The sequence below is a fragment of the Impatiens glandulifera genome, chromosome 6, assembly GCF_907164915.1.
Source record: "Impatiens glandulifera chromosome 6, dImpGla2.1, whole genome shotgun sequence".
Taxonomy (NCBI): domain Eukaryota; kingdom Viridiplantae; phylum Streptophyta; class Magnoliopsida; order Ericales; family Balsaminaceae; genus Impatiens; species Impatiens glandulifera.
The window spans coordinates 47,817,244-47,834,377 of NC_061867.1; the positions used below are offsets into that span (position 1 = coordinate 47,817,244).

At 28.5% G+C, this 17,134-nt stretch overlaps 2 protein-coding genes across 2 annotated transcripts; both read left to right on the forward strand.

Moving 5' to 3' along the window:
- The first annotated feature begins 808 nt into the window (after positions 1-808).
- On the forward strand, positions 809-6,075 carry LOC124943716 (WAT1-related protein At1g25270-like). The gene is made up of 7 exons (XM_047484191.1): positions 809-999; positions 2,603-2,665; positions 3,900-4,016; positions 4,112-4,394; positions 4,454-4,612; positions 5,483-5,634; positions 5,724-6,075. Exons 1-7 carry the CDS (start codon positions 809-811, stop codon positions 6,073-6,075), a joined length of 1,317 nt encoding a protein of 438 aa, XP_047340147.1.
- Positions 6,076-11,829: 5,754 nt separating this feature from the next.
- Positions 11,830-16,173, forward strand: LOC124943717 (WAT1-related protein At1g68170-like). Its single transcript, XM_047484192.1, has 7 exons — positions 11,830-11,975; positions 13,530-13,592; positions 13,867-13,983; positions 14,062-14,320; positions 14,390-14,548; positions 15,584-15,735; positions 15,825-16,173. Exons 1-7 carry the CDS (start codon positions 11,830-11,832, stop codon positions 16,171-16,173), a joined length of 1,245 nt encoding a protein of 414 aa, XP_047340148.1.
- The last annotated feature ends 961 nt before the right edge of the window (positions 16,174-17,134 follow it).

Sequence of the window (17,134 nt, forward strand, 5' to 3'; positions counted from 1 at the left end):
CTCTTTACCGACATTTATCAACTCATTTCCGTCAAACAAGAATTTTATTCTTACCCACTCACCCATTCACTTCCGTCAAACAACATATTCATTCTTTCCTCTTTATAATTATTATAAATTTGCACCGGATGAGATTTGAATCCTCGATCTTTATTATGCATAATGAACACTTAATCATTACACAACTTAAGATTGTTGATTTTTTTTATAATTTTATGTATGAATATATAATTGATATGACTTAACGATTATATATATATATAATTATAAGAAAATATATATATCAAAAATTTAATTATATAAATGAATTTAAAATATTATTAGCTTAATTGTTTAAAATTTTGGTTTATAAATTTTGGAGTTGAATTTAAAATATAAAGTGTTAATAGCCTAGTTGGTTAAAATGTTGAACTTATATTGTATGATTGTAAGTTTGAAACTTGAGTATATCACATTTTTAATTTACTTTTTCAAGTTTATGGGTGGACGGGTCAACCCATGACTCGACTCAAGTATCAATTTATTTTCACATACATAACCAAATTAATTAAGCACAACTATTAACTCGACAATTCAAACACTTTAAAATTAAACATTATTATTATTATATATATATATATAATAAAAAAATCAAGCCTAAACAAGAAGATTAGTGATAACTCCTAATTAAATCTCCAAAGAAGATGTCCCCTTCATTTATGCTATATATAAATAGTTCCATATTTCATACCCTTTGCTCACAATAATTAAACAATCATTTTATTGAGTCCATCTACTATTTTCTAACTCTAACTCTCTATAAGTGTAGATGATGATATCAAATGTTATAGAGGGACTCAAGCCGGTGATATTAATGATAGTGGTTCAGGCTTCTTTAGCAGGGATCAACATATTCTACAAACTTGCAGGCGCTAATGGCATGAACCTTAGCGTCTTGATAGCTTATCGTTTTGTTTTTGCCGCCGCTTTCATTACACCTATTGCTGCAATTCTCGAGAGGTTCCACACTCAAACACAATTAAAATATATTTGTATTTTTTATAATAGATGGATCATTCAAACACTTAACTATATTAACTTGACTTTTTTCATTAATTCATGTTATCATTAATGTCTCTTATAACTTAGAAGAAAATTAAATTCTACACATTAAATTTTAACAAGATTTGTCATAAATTATCGAGTAAGATTTAAAAATAATTGATGACTAATACTTGTGATCTCAAACGATAAGAAAAAAAAACCATTAACCAATTTATTTTAGACTCAACTCAATCTAATCAATTTTCTACAATACACACTAATGTTGTTCAAATTACTTATACATCTTGCATATAGTTTTAACTATATTAATAGTATTAGATTCATGTTATGTTTCTAGCTAGTTATATATAAATGGAAGGATATTTGTATTTATGACAAATAAATTTGAGAGTAAAAAATTAAGTTTGAGTGTAGTTGATTAAGGAATTATAACTCCATATACACTTGAGCTCTTTCAATAACAATTTGCTATCATAACCTTAAATAGAAGTAAATGATAAAATAATTAAAAATATATATTGATCTACTTGATGACATTCTTAGGCAGTTTGTATCAGTCTTATATTTGTTTCTAATTCATTATTGTTCTTTTCTTTTTGTTAATGTTTGCTTATTCAATTTTTACTCATTATATTTTGTGAAAGATTTTAGATTTTTATATTGTTATTTTCCTTGTAGACATATCATTAGTGTGAAAATTGTACAGACCTACAAACCATAATCATATAAAGAATGATCACATATTACATCAAGATTCTCAATTCTATGTCAAGAAATGTTCACGTTCAAAGGCGAACTTAATATTTAAAATTTATCTGGGTTAAATTTTTTCATAAAATTTACCTGAACTAAAATGATAATAATATGAAGTAAACAAATAAAATCTACAGTAGTTATTTCCCTTTGGCGACAAGAAATGATCAATAACAACAATATATCTTGTCGTTATTGCCCTCTTTTATACTATATATATATATACTAAAATATTTTTGACCACTTGGGTAGCTTATGGGTAGATCCTCACTTGTCTTGTTTAAGGGCGATTTAAAATATACTCGGACAACAGTACGTGACAATAATATCAAACAAACGAATAAAATATACTTAATTATTATGGCTCTTTCTCTTTAGCGACCGAGAAACGGTAACGATCGATGATATTTTCCATCATTATTGTTCTCTTTTATATTGTATATATACAAAATGTTTTGAACCACCCGAACTACAACCCAGGTAGCTTATGCTCGCTCCCTTTTCTAGTCGGTCACATTTGGCTTGACAATCGTTTGCCTTTTTCCCACCATCTTTAGGCTATTAAAATAAGTTTTTGTTTGATTGGGCATGGTTGATTGTGTCAAAACTCAAATTTGTTGACTAACATTTGTTTTTAACTATATTTTTATTAATAATATATAAAAATAAATGAGGTAGTTGAAGCCAAAAAAACTGGATACTAATGTTTTATTTTTGAAAGAATAATACCAATAATGTGCAAGTTTTGTTTATAAAAAGAATGCTACTTTTATGGTACATGTGACAATGGAAATATTATTGACAGGAAAAGCAGGCCGAGGGTCACATGGCTAATATTGTTCCAATCAAGTTTAGCTGGCATGCTACTGTAAGTCCATTTATTAATTTAATTTGTACATAGGCTAGAGTCATTACCTAGTGATTTGTTATTATCTTTTATTCATTTAATTTTATAATATTAATCTCAATAGATTAATCTCAAAATTCTAATTATTAAATTTTTATAAAAAAATTAATTAACTTAAAACATTAAATATTAATGAAAGTTTAACAAAAACTTTAAAAACTTTCCAAATCATCATAGCATGAAATAACATTATATTAATCAATGTTTTACAAGGTTAAAGAAACCTCATTTTGTGAGTAAAAAATCATTTCACTTTATTTAGTTTGAGAATGATTTTTTATTTGCACATAGAGGCTAGTATGACGACTCCAGTGAAATTTTGATACAAGTAAATGAAACAAATCTCTCTAATAAAATAATTTAAACATTTGTACGTTGTTATATATCAAAAGTCAATGTCTTACTACTCAACTATAATCTATACAAGTTATTTTTTTTATAAATTAAATATTATATTCAATTTAAATGAGTTATTCAGGTCATTTGTTCAACTGTAAGAAAACTTATAAAAATTTATCCTTTGAAAGTTGAGGAACTTATTATCAAAACAAAAATATAAAGTTAGAATTATAATGCTTAATTAAAAATTATACAATAATTTGAATGCTAGTTATCTGTTATCTTCTAATATAATTATTTAATTAGTTACAAATATTAAAATAATTTGAGACAGGCTTAAAAAAATATTTAAAAAATTATTGTTAAAGGTATGTATTTTTCAATTTTTATGAATTAGTGAAACAAATAATAAATTAAATTAAATTAAATTAAGAAATTAGGGGTTAGGTTACATTTCTACCACAATTTATTTTTCGGGTTGGCCTAGACTGCGCCTAACAAGGGTGGATCTATATAAAAGCCTACTCGGGCAGTAACCTAAAATATTTTGTATGTAAATGACAATAACGATAGAAAAATATCGTCGATATTGATAGTTTTTCGTCACTAAAAAGAATTAGCGACAGTAAACTAGTTATATTTTGTTTATTTATTTAATATTTTTATCATTCTAGCCCGAATATAATTTATGGAAAAGATTAACCCATGTAGATTTTAAATGTACCTCCGCCTTGGTGCCTAATATATATATATATATATATATATATATATATATATATATATATATATATATATATATATATATATATATATATATATATATATATATATATATATATATATATATTATATGCAGTGGATCATTGGCTCAAAACATGTACGCTCATGGTGTGATATTGACGTCAGCTACTCTAGCTAGCGCCATGTTAAATATTGTTCCCGCTATTACTTTTATTTTAGGCATCTTTTTCAGGTAATTAATTATGCATGTAGTTATTTGAATATCTCAAAATATAAATTATTATCTATGTATCTAATTTTTAGTACCGAAATTTATATAATATATAGGATGGAAAAGTTAAGTTTTAGTACAATTGTTGGCAAAGCCAAGATAATAGGGACAATAACATGCATTGGAGGAGCTATGTTTTTATCATTTTACAAAGGGAAGGAAATCAACATATGGCCCACAATTATTAACCTAGTGAAAGTTGTCAGCAAACCTGGACACGTGGCAACAACCCAACAGCACGGAAATATTAGTGCTATTGGGATAGTTCTACTCTTAGCCACCTGTTTCTCATGGGCAGCTAGTTTGATAGTTCAAGTTAGTATTAATTTATTTTTATTATCTTATGTATATATTAAATTAAAGAAGTTATTATTTAATTAACTTTCTTTAATTGACAGTCTAAGCTGTTGAGAAACTATCCATGTTCTTACTCTAGTAGTGCTTTAATGATGATCATGGCCGCAATCCAATCCGTTGTTTATGCTTTGTGTACTGAAAGAGATTGGAACCAGTGGAAACTAGGATGGAATATCAGGCTTCTAGCCGCTTCTTATTGTGTAAGTACATTCTCATCTCTTCTTACTTTTTCGGATTAGGATTTTGTTAGAGATGATAATGGATACCCGTGTATCCTATACATGTGGGTATTCGATAGTCAGGATCGAATATTTTAAATCGGGAACAATGTCGAATTCGAAATCAGGATGAAAAGGAAAAAGGTTACTCAATCGGGTTCGGGGTCGGGACAGGGTGTGTTTTACCTGACTATATTAATATTATAATATTAAATATTTCTCTCATTCTCACGTCTATCTTCAAACATTATTTTCTCTAATTTCTTTGACATTTATTCTTTCTATTTTATTTTTCAATTCTAATAATAACAATATTATATGTTAATATTTTTTTTACTTTGATATAATTAATTTTAAAAATATTTATAATCCTATACATATTTAATCGAGTAATGGGTACCTGACGTCGTAGATCGGGTATTCGATGAATCGAAGATCTAAATATAAACAAAGATATTCGTCGGATTCGAGGTCTAGTTCAGATAGTAAAATAAAAATCGGGTTACTTTACTACACGATGGGTAGGGTATCCATTGACATCCTTAGAATTTGTCAAAAAATCTGGTTAATTAAAAAGTATTTTTTTTAATAGATGGAGATTTGTTTTTTTAAAACTTAAAAGATATTAATTTATTGATAAAATAATAAATAATAAATAATAATTTAAAATAAATGTATTTTAATATTTTAATTAATGAATTAAATGGTGTAAATGATGAACGAGGAATGAGATAATATTTTTTAGATTTTATTATTTATATAACTTAAACCGGTCCTTTTATCTTTATTATTTTGGTTTAATTTAAAAAAATTAACCAACCATGAACATTTGTACTTACTTTTTGGTTATAGGGTATCATAGCTAGTACTGTGATATATCCATTGCTTGGGTGGTGCATAAAAATGCGAGGACCGGTGTATGTATCTATTTTCAATCCTCTTATGCTTGTAATCGTCGCAATTCTTGGATCCCTGATTTTAGATGAGAAGCTACACGTGGGGAGGTAATATAGAATAGCTAACAAATGATTTTCCTAGTTATTTGATTTCATAATTATATAATTTGCTAATATTATTTGGATGGTTTTAATAGTGTATTAGGATCTGCAATTATTATCATTGGACTATACATGGTGGTATGGGGTAAAAGCAAAGAATTGAAGAACTTGTTATCTCAACCCACCCTCTCAAATAGCTTCAATCCTATGGAATTAGACCAAAACAATTTCAGCAGCCACCATAGCATCGCTAGTAATGTATTAGTGGGTTTGGGCCTTCCACCCGATGGCCTCAACTTCTCGTCTGCTCGACACGAGATTAACCTAGCTGACGGAAATACATCCTTAAGAGTTGTGCCCCATGTTGATAATGATGATGCCGATAAAAGAGAAGAATGCACCAAGTCAAAGAGAATGCTCAAAGGAGAAATAGTCGATTTAGTGTGATTATGTGGATGAAAGACACCCTATTATAATTTGTCTAAATAAATTTGTTTTAGAACTAATGTCTACCATTAAAGTTGTTTAATGTTATGAACTTGTCAATGATTTATATAGGGAAAGAATAATGTATTTATTTATGAAGTTATTAAAATTACTTATTAATTAAAATATTATGAAAAATAGTAATGATATTAATATTATTAATTTTATTATGTGTTTGAACATTTGAATGTGTAGCACTAAAAACACGCAAAAGAGCATGAATGAAAGAACATTGTGAAGTACTTTCTTTAAGAATTTTGTAAAAAGATATGAAGTCAATAATTAGACGCTCATCGGAAATCGTTTTGACGTAAACAAATAAAATGATGAATCAAAATGATATGACTCGGTTAATGTATTTTTCATACTAATTTTGACTTTTTAAGAGTAATTATTTGATTTTCACTACTAGAAACCAAGATAAAAATGTTGCGTTTTAAAAACGCAAATGAAATAGATTTCATTTTGGTTCGGTATTTGATGACATCGACGTTTTATTTATTGTACTCATCTTTCGATTGGATCATAATATTCACATTTTATTTCAATCACATCATAACATGTATGTAAAGTTTAGAGCAATTCAATCCCATCTTTCGCCTAATTTTGTATCATTTCCCTAATTTTGTATCATTGGCATATGTATTTTTATTGATATTGATGGAATAAAAGAGAGAACAATAAATGAGGTACCATAATGCCTAAATTCTATCAGACGACTCATCACCAATGGGTGGGTCGATCCCGGTTACCTAGTTTTTCTTCTCACAACATCACTCGATCCGTAACAAGTTGTCATTCCACATTGATAATATTTGCATATAAGTACCGATCCTAGTCGAGTACTTCTTTGCAAGAAGAGGGTGATGTACCCTTTACACATAAATGATAAAGACTTTAAATAAGGTAAAATCTACGCGTCTTTTAAGGTGTTATACCTTGTAAGACAAGCCTATTAAGTGTGAAAACGTGATACAAATGTTTTAAAAGTCAAGTTTATATTTTCGAGTTAAGCATTTTAATCCCCAGTAGAGTTGCTAGAAAAGTTGTAACCCCGAGAAAATACCCCTATAGCTTAGGGCACGTGGCAATAGGGGGCCTAGGGTGGCTCGAGGTTCGATAGTTTCAACTTTGGTTTGCATGTTAGTCATATTTTAAAATAAAACGTTATTCCTAAAAGATTTTGATAATATTTGGTAACTTTTAAAATCAATTATGTAAAAATAATTAATTTTATTCAAATTTTAATAATCTAGGGATTTTGTTATAATCAAATGACGATTTAATTTGAAATCCGGTTAAAATTAATTAAACATAATTAATTTAAGAAAGATTATTTAATTGAAGAAAGAGTCGCCAATTGATTTTAGAAAAATCACTAAAAAAGTGTACGTGTGCAAACATATTTTGCACTAGAGTTTTATTTTGGTTCGAATTTGGTGATACTCGGGAAAAGGCTTTCGCGCTTCATCCTCTGTACTCGTTCAAAAACGGTCTCTACTTATAAAGTTGGCTCGATCCTAACTCAAGAACATCGATCATAGGTCTCGGTCCTAACTCAAGAACATCGGTCCTAGGTCTCGGTCGTGGTTTATTTTTATCGGTCTTGGTCTCGGTACTAGGCTCACAGGCCTCGGTCCTCAAGAATACAAGGATTCAATTTTTAAAATTCATTTTTTAACTCTAATTCTTTGATTTAAGAGCTTGGGTAGCTTCACAAAGTTCTCAGGAACATGTTGATCATCTCTCAAGATATCAATCGACCTAGATGATGATCAATTTGTTCAAAACTATTTATGATCAAAATTTGGATTTTTTATTTAAAAGTTGTTTAAAGTGAAATGAACTATCCAATAGCTTCCTTATAACACATATACTTGATTGGTATCAAATTAAGAACATTAACTATTCGTTTTGATCAATTCAATAAATCAAAATTTTTATTTTATTTTGAAAATTTTGATTTTGATCAAACATGATCAGGATGGATCAAACATGATCTAAATAGTTTCCCAACATCATTACAATCATGTTGGGAAGCTTTATGGGTTGTGATTCGGTCGAATTAACCGAAGAACAACAAACTCGTTTTTTTTTATTATTGAATTTCAAATTTGAGTTTTTCTTATTTAGATCGATTGATCGGTTCTATCCTATCGAGATAGTTTATAAATCATCTAGGGATTATTTTTCAACTATAAAACACCATAAACATCAAGCATACAAGCTTATTCAATTTAAAATATAAAAATTTTAAATTCAAATTTTAAATATAAATTAGAGGTTGATTTGAACATTACCAAGGATTAGAGAACACTCTTAATTCTTAGGGAAGCTTTTTGGATGCACAGATCTGAGCTTGAAGGCCTTAAACAAAAATAGAAAAATCCAAAGCTTTAATGGTAGATTTCGATTTTTTCGATTTGAGGCTTATATGTTGGTAGGTTACCTTCAGAATGAGTTGAGGAGGGTATTTTACTTATCATAGGTCAGTTGGGAGAGCCTAGTGGCTTGAGTTAGCCAAAAGCCATTAATAGATTTTGACTGTTCTTGGTTGATAGTCACCGGAGTAGGTTGTGACAAGGCCTAAGGTTATAGGGTGATCATTCTAACTTTTGAATCAGTCAAAACTATCAACCAATGGTTGAGTTCCAAAAACCAAAAATTATCATGGATGTTCATCCTTATCTTCGCGGCATTGCAATGAAGAAGAATATTGGAGCTAGAAACAATGTCGTTTCGTGCCTATTCTGGTGTTTTGTCTGTGTTTCGTCCAGCACCGTTGGTGTTTAGGCATTTTCAGCTAACATGGTTGACATCCCGTTAGTTGATTCAATGCTCCTCGGCGCGCGCTTCTTTCCGTTACAGCGGGCTACGCAGAGCGCTCTAGCGCGTTGAATTGGATTCGAGCGTCGATCTGATGGACGTGGTTCCTGTTGCACCGAATTCGTCTGTTTTCGGCTACACCCGATTACAATTTTATTTTTATTTTAAAATCTTAAGGGTTTGTTTGAAATTGATTTTTCTTTCACCATTTTGGTTTTAATTTTGATATTTTTAAATACACAAAATATTTAAATAAAAATGGTAAATATTTTACCAATTTATTTATTTTTGTATATTTTTAGGATTTAAATAAATAATTCTTTGTAGATGAAATGGATACAACAATTCATCAAAATTATTTATTTTTGTCCTTTAATTTTTATAAAAAATTTTGAGACATTATGGGTACACATTTATCCCAAATAATTTTATTTTTTTAATTTTGATCTTAACTCTTAAGTAGTTTGATTAATTAACACATTAATTAATTCATAATTAATTCTTTTAAATAGGTTTTTGTCCGTTAACTAATTTGATCTTATTTATTTATAGATAAATAAAAATAATTATTTTAATATTATAAATTAGAGTGTAGAATTTTAATGTTTACAAATTTATTGAGCTTGATGATCCCAAAATATATGAAGAGGATTTGAATGAAATGGATTGGACAGACCAACCAATAATAAAGTGGTCTCTGTAGTCTAATACAAGAGATTTTTCTTTATTTCTTGACACTTAAACCGTTAAAATTTCTAAACTTCTTTATTCAATTATCGAGATTCCAATCGCTTTCTTTATTTCTTTATGTGTCGGTAAATGTACTTTCTAAAGTACTACTATATGTACATGCGCTTGAAGAAGTCTACTTATATATTCTGGTTTACTTGTTTGTGTAAGCTCTAGTTGATTCACTTGCTTTTATTTTTGTGTAGTATTTGCAATAAGTTTTATACAAATTTATTGATTCGAATCTTAACTAAGCTTTTATCATGTGGTAGTCCACCACGGTTGATTAAGAAGAGTGTTGTAATTGGCATCCTCTAGGAGGGAAACTTGGTATTTATAGTTCTTAGAGAGTCGATTCATAAGTTTAAGATCTGGTCAATCTCAAGTTGTTTGTTACGAAAGTTGCGGGGTGACTCAGCACATAAGGAGAGGACTTTCCTGTTCCTAGAAGAAAAGAGGCCGTGTCTATGGCAAATCCCTAACACTTTTCTTTCAACTAACCGTTCAAACTTTAAGACTAAGACATAAATTCCACTCTTTTAATAGTGTTGTCCGAAAGAAAATTTCATTTTACTTTCAAAGTCAAACCTGGTAAAATACTAGCTATAAACAAATAAAATGAACTTTATTAGATTATTAACAAATTTTTATAAACTTAATTTTCCAACCAACAACGCAAACATACAAATTTTTTCATTCATTAAAATGCATATGTTGCTATAGACATGGTGCCCTAGGTCCATACCCTTATGTTATTAGGGTCTAACAAAGTTCAAAGATAAAAATCAACATCATTCATGCATTTAGGTCATATTAAAATAAATTAAGAAGTGTCATAACAACTCCACCAAACTTGGTCCCTTGATGTTGAAAGTCGAGATACGTAGACAAATTTTTTAGTTTCGAGGTACAATGGATACCTATAAAAAGCACTATATTATTTTATCAATTATTTTTTTTCTTCTTTATGACGACCTTCTTCTCTTCTATAGCTCATTTCTCTTCTTGAAAATGCAACACTTAAAACATAAAATAGGAAATGTTCACACAGCTTAATCACAAGGTAAAATGATTACAAATCATGTCAAATATAGTTTATTAGTAGAGAGTCTTAGATTGAACAATATACGGTGCACTTATAGAAAAATAAAGTAATTGAACACTTAGTGAGAGTACAAGACCCCTTCTTTTTCTTAATTTCAGGTTTAAAATTAAAACTAAGTTGTGAGTCTTAAAGATTTGAATTTAGACCTTTTGTCTATCTTAATCTCTTAAAACAATTTAGTCCAAGACTTTTTTAGGTTAAAACACATTTATTTTTATTTTTTAAGAATTAAAACGAGAGAGAAAGCATGATAAAAGAGAAAGGAATCATTGGAGGTGTGCAAAAAACTTTAAAGAACTATATTAGACAAATAAAAATGAAATGAAAGCTTACAAAAAAATGTTATCAAGTTTGTATTTGCTAATAGTTGTCAACCTGCCATTAGAGAGGCAAAAAACGTCATAATTATGTATAGCATTGGTGATTAATGCACTTTAATCATTTGTACTATGGGGTGGATGTGGTCTTTGTATTTAGTACATGGATATCTAATGAATTTCCATTTTTTCATGCATGAACTCTATTACATAAAATAATGAGATGATAATTAAATGGAATAGTTAAGTTAGAAAGGGTTACAAAATTTGTATTTGCTAACTTTACAGAGACAACGAGGTTGTTTGATATTGTTTATTTTACGATTTTTAATAAGTTTTTATAAAAAAAAAATATTATTTGAATTTTTAATTAGTTGAATTATTATAATATATATTTTTTGTATTAAAATTTTATAAAAATAAAATAACGGTATTTTAATGAATAAATTGGGTGATTTGATTGTTGAAAATAAATATGATATAATTGTTGACTTTTTAAAAAAAAAATTAAAAAAAAGTCAAATCTAAACAAGAAGATTAGTGATAATTCCTAATTAAATCTTCAAAAGAAGTTGTCCCCTTCATTTATGCTATAAATAGTTCAATTTTTCATACCCTTTGCTCACAAAAAATAAACTATCATTTTATTGAGTCCATCTCATATTTTCCAACTCTAGCTCTCTATAGGTGTAGAAGATGATATCAAGTGTTATTGAGAGACTCAAGCCAGTGATATTAATGACATTGGTTCAGGCTTCTTTAGCAGGGATCAACATATTCTACAAACTTGCAGGCGCTAATGGCATGAACCTTAGCGTCTTGATAGCTTATCGTTTTGTTTTTGCCGCCGCTTTCATTACACCCATTGCTGCAATTCTCGAGAGGTTCCACACTCAAACACAATTAAAATATATTTGTTTTTTTTTTTGTAATAGATGGATCATTCAAACACTTAATTAACTATATTAACCTGACTTTTTTCATTAATTCATGTTATCATTAATGTCTCTTATAACTTAGAAGAAAATTAAATTATACACATTAAATTTTAACAAGATTTGTCATAAGTAAGTTTTAAAAATAATCGATGACTAATACTTGTGATCTCAAACGATAAAAAAAACAAAAAATAACCATTAACCAATTCATTTTAGACTCAAAACTCATTCTAATCAATTTTCTACAATACACACTAATGTTTGTTCAAATTACTTATACATCTTGCATATAGTTTTAACTATATTAATAGTATTAGATTCATGTTATGTTTCTAGCTAGTTATATATAAATGGAAGGATATTTGTATTTATGACAATTAAAATTGTTATAGTTGGGGATTAAATTTGAGAGTAAAAAAATTAAGTTTGAGTTTAGTTGATTAAGGAATTATAACTCCATATACACTTGAGCTCTTTCAATAACAATTTGCTATATCATAACCTTAAATAGAAATAGTAAATGATAAAATAATTAAAAATATATAGATCTTGATGACATCAGTTTGTGTTAGTCTTAAATTGTTTATAATTCATTATTGTTCTTTTCTTTTGTTAATGTTTGCTTATTCAATTTTTACTTATTATATTTTGTGAAAGATTTTACAGTTTTTAAATTGTTATGTTCCTTGTAGATTTATCATTATTGTGAAAATTGTACAGACCTACAAACCATAACCATAAAAGAATGATCACATCGAATCATCACTTTAATCCCCAAATAAGTATAAAATCCCAAAATAAAAGAAAATCACATCAACATTAAGATTCTCAACTCCATGTCAAGAAGTTGTGTCTCTTTCAAAAGCGGAGTTAGAGTTTAAAATTTATCCATGCTAAAAAACTTAGCCCTAAATTCTAAACCATTCACAAAATCTATCCGAGCTACCATGATTATAATATCAAGAAAACAAAGAAATTCTCCTTAATTTACTATAGATATTTCCCTTTAGCGACAGAAAATGATCAATAACGACAATTTTTTTGCGTTGTTATTACCCTTTTTTATACTGTATATATACAAATATTTTGGACCACCCGAAATAAAACCCGGGTAGCCTTATGGGTAGATCCACCATTGCCTTGCTCAAGGACAAACATACAATTTAAAATATACTCGGGCTATAATAATAATAATATCAAACAAACAAAATCAACTTAATTTACTGTGACTATATATATTCCTTCAACGACAATGAAATGATCAATAATTACATTTTACCGTTGTTATTGTCCAATTGTCCCCCAAAGTCAAATTTGTTGATTAACATTTTTTTAAAATTATATCTTTATTAATAAAATATAAAAATAAATGATGTAGATGAAGCAAAAAAAAAAACTGATAATAATGTTTTACTTTTGAAAGAATAATACCAAATGTGCAAAATATTTAGAAAAAGAATGCTACTTTTATTGTACATGTGACAATGGAAATATTAACAGGAAAAGCAGGCCGAGGGTCACATGGCTGATATTGTTCCAATCATGTTTAGCTGCCATGCTACTGTAAGTCCATTTATTAATTTAATTTGGTTTGAGTTTTATTAAAATAAACCTAAATCATAATTATCTCATTCAGTTATTTGTAACCATTTACATAGGCTAGAGCCATTACCTACGTGAAAATATCGTCGCTATTAATGGTATTTTGTCACTAAAAGATTAGCGACTTTAAATTATATATATTTTGTTTATTTGCTTGATATTTTTATCTTCTAGTCCGATAGATTTTAAATCATATCGCCAATGCATTGGCGCATAATATATATTTTATATGCAGTGGATCATTAGCTCAAAACATGTACGCTCATGGTATAATATTTACATCAGCTACACTAGCTACTGCCATGTTAAATATTGTTCCTGCTATTACTTTCATTATAGCAATCTTTCTCAGGTAATTAATTATGGGTTTAGTTATTTGAATGTCTAAACAAATATTATTTGTGTATCTAATTTTTTATAATATAAATAGGATGGAGAAGCTAATATTTAGTACAATTGTTGGCAAAGCCAAGATAACAGGGACAATAACATGCATTGGAGGAGCTATGTTTTTATCATTTTACAAAGGGAAGGAAATCAACATATGGCCCACAATTATTAACCTAGTGAAAATTGTCAGCAAACCTGGACACGTGGCGACAACCCAACAACATGGAAATATTAGTCCTATTGGGATAGTTCTACTCTTAGCCACCTGTTTCTCATGGGCAGTTGGTTTGATAGCTCAAGTTAATATTAATTTATTTTTTTATATAATTAAATTAAAAAAGTTGTTGTTTAATTAACTTTCTTGACAGTCTAAGCTGTTAAGAAACTATCCATGTTCTTACTCCAGCACTGCTTTAATAATGATCATGGCCGCAATCCAATCCGTTGTGTATGCCTTGTGTACTGAAAGAGATTGGAACCAGTGGAAACTTGGATGGAACATTAGGCTCCTATCTGCTTCTTATTGTGTAAGTGCATTCTCAGCTCTTTGTTTTTTTTAGGATGTCCATAAATACCCACCCATGTACTCGATACTCGTGAGCACTTAATGTTCGGGTCGGGTTCGAAAATGAGAATGGGGAGGAAGTTATCCGGTCGGATTCAGGGTTGGGAGGGAGAATGTGTCAAACCGAATTCCGATACCTGAATATATTAATATTAAAATAAATATATTTTCTTGGTACCTAATATATTAATATAAAAATAAATATATTTTTTTGGTTAATGAGGTAATTTTATACATTAAATATATATAATTTATTATATTTTTATTCACGCTTCTTCATAAATCCAAATATTTCTCTCAAATTACTATTCATTTTCACTAAAATAATGTTATTTCTCCCTTTGTCATTCTCTTAATTTTGTTTATTATTCTCTTTAATTAATTTTTCTAACATTTTTTCTTTAGTTTCTTCTTCATTCTAATAGCAATAATTTTGTTATATATTCTTAACCACTGCAACATAAATATGTAATTAATGTTTCTATTTCTTTTTAATTTTAAAGTTATTTATGATATAATAAAATTATATTTCCTTTTTTTAACATCTAAAATTTTATACATATTTAATCAGATAATAGGTACCCGTCGGAGATCGGGTACCCGACGAATCAAGGATAGAAATATAAATAGAGATATCCGTCGGGTTCGGAGTCAGAATCGGGGTCGGATAGTAAAATGAAAATCGGGTTCGGGGATAAGTACTTCCATAGGGTTTTTCAAAAAAAACATGATAAATTAAAAAGTAATGACTACGATGAATTTGAGAAGGTGTGGAATTATTTTTGGAAATAAGATTTAAAATGTATTAATATATAATGATAAAATAAAATAATAAATTAAAATAAATGATATTTTAGTATTTTAGTTAATGAATTGAGTGATTTGATAAATAAAAATATGATAGGATTATATTTTTTGAATTGAAAACCGAACAAACCTTTTCTTTTAGTATTTGGTTTTAATTTTAATAAAGAAACGAAGTTATTTTTGGTTATAGGGTATCATAGCCAGTAGTGTGGCATATACATTGATTGGGTGGTGCATACAAATGCGAGGACCGGTGTATGTATCTATTTTCAATCCTCTTATGCTTGTAATCGTCACAATTCTTGGATCCCTGATTTTGGATGAGAAGCTACACGTGGGGAGGTAATATAGAATAGCTAACAAATGATTTTCCTAATTATTTGATTCCATAATTATATAATTTGCTAATGTTATTTGGATGATTTTAATAGTGTATTAGGATCTGCAATTATTATCATTGGACTATACATGGTGGTATGGGGTAAAAGCAAAGAATTGAAGAACTTATTATCTCAACCCACCCGCTCAAATAGCTTCAATCCTATGGAATTAGATCAAAACAATTTCAGCAGCCATCATAGCATCGCTAGTAATATATTAGTGGGTCTGGGCCTTCCACCCGATGGCCTTAACTTCTCGTCTGCTCGACACGAGATTAACGTAGGCGACGTAAATACATCCTCAAGAGTTGTGCCCTATGTTGATAATGATGTCGATAAAAAGGAAGAATGCACCAAGTCAAAGAGAATGCTCAAAGGAGAAATAGTCGATTTAGTGTGATATGATTATAATTTGTCTAAATAAATTTATTTTAGAACTAATGTCTACAATTAAAGTTGTTTAATACTATGAACTTGTCAAGGATTTATATAGGGAAAGAATAATGTATTTATGAAGTTATTAAATGTGTTAATTAAAATTCCTTATTAATTAAACATATTATGTTTTATTAAAAATAATAATGATATTAATTTTATTATGTGTGTTTGAACATTTGAATGTATAGCACCTAAAAAAACACAAATAGAACACCATCTCGTGAAGTACTTTCTTCATCAATATTGTAAAAAGAGGTGAAGTCAATAATTAGACGCTGGTCGGAAATTGTTTTGACGTAAACAAATGAAACGAGGAAATAAAATGATGATATGACTCGATATTTGATTAAATTATACAAATGTATTTTTCATACTAGTTTTAACTTTTTAAGAGACGTTATTTGATTTTCTCTACTAGAAACCAAGATAAAAATGTTGGGTTTTAGAAACACAAATGGAATATATTCCATTTTGGTTCGGTATTTGGTAGCATTTAGAAAATGACATTGACATCTTATTTCTTGTAGTCATCTTTGAAGGGCTTTACTATAAATGCTTGACCATTTGTAATATTATACTATTCACATTTTATTTCAATCACATCCTAACATGCATCTAAAGTTTAGAGCAATTCAATCATAGCATGCGCCTAATTTTGTATCATTGCCTAATTTTGTATCATTTGCATATGTATTTTTTATTGATATTGATGGAATAAAAGAGAGAACAAACAGATGAGGTACCTAATTGAAAAAGGAAAGTTACCTACAATTCTAAGATCACATAATTAGAAAACAACCAAGACTTCAAGATTATTCCCTTGTTCTTTTACTTTATTTGTAGGTTGTTTTTAGGGAGATTTTTAACAATAATTTGAGCAGCTTAGAAATTGTTCAGAAAAAAGAATTTGTAGATCAGAGATT

Excerpts from the sequence above, each read along its gene's own strand:
- LOC124943716 (XM_047484191.1), top strand. The coding sequence starts at position 809 with ATGATGATATCAAATGTTATAGAGGGACTCAAGCCGGTGATATTAATG. Across the intron at positions 2,666-3,899 it reads AGTTTAGCTGGCATGCTACT|TGGATCATTGGCTCAAAACA; the intron begins GTAAGTCCATTT and ends TATTATATGCAG. Across the intron at positions 4,017-4,111 it reads ATTTTAGGCATCTTTTTCAG|GATGGAAAAGTTAAGTTTTA; the intron begins GTAATTAATTAT and ends TATAATATATAG.
- LOC124943717 (XM_047484192.1), top strand. The coding sequence starts at position 11,830 with ATGACATTGGTTCAGGCTTCTTTAGCAGGGATCAACATATTCTACAAA. Across the intron at positions 14,321-14,389 it reads CAGTTGGTTTGATAGCTCAA|TCTAAGCTGTTAAGAAACTA; the intron begins GTTAATATTAAT and ends CTTTCTTGACAG. Across the intron at positions 14,549-15,583 it reads TCCTATCTGCTTCTTATTGT|GGTATCATAGCCAGTAGTGT; the intron begins GTAAGTGCATTC and ends TTTTGGTTATAG.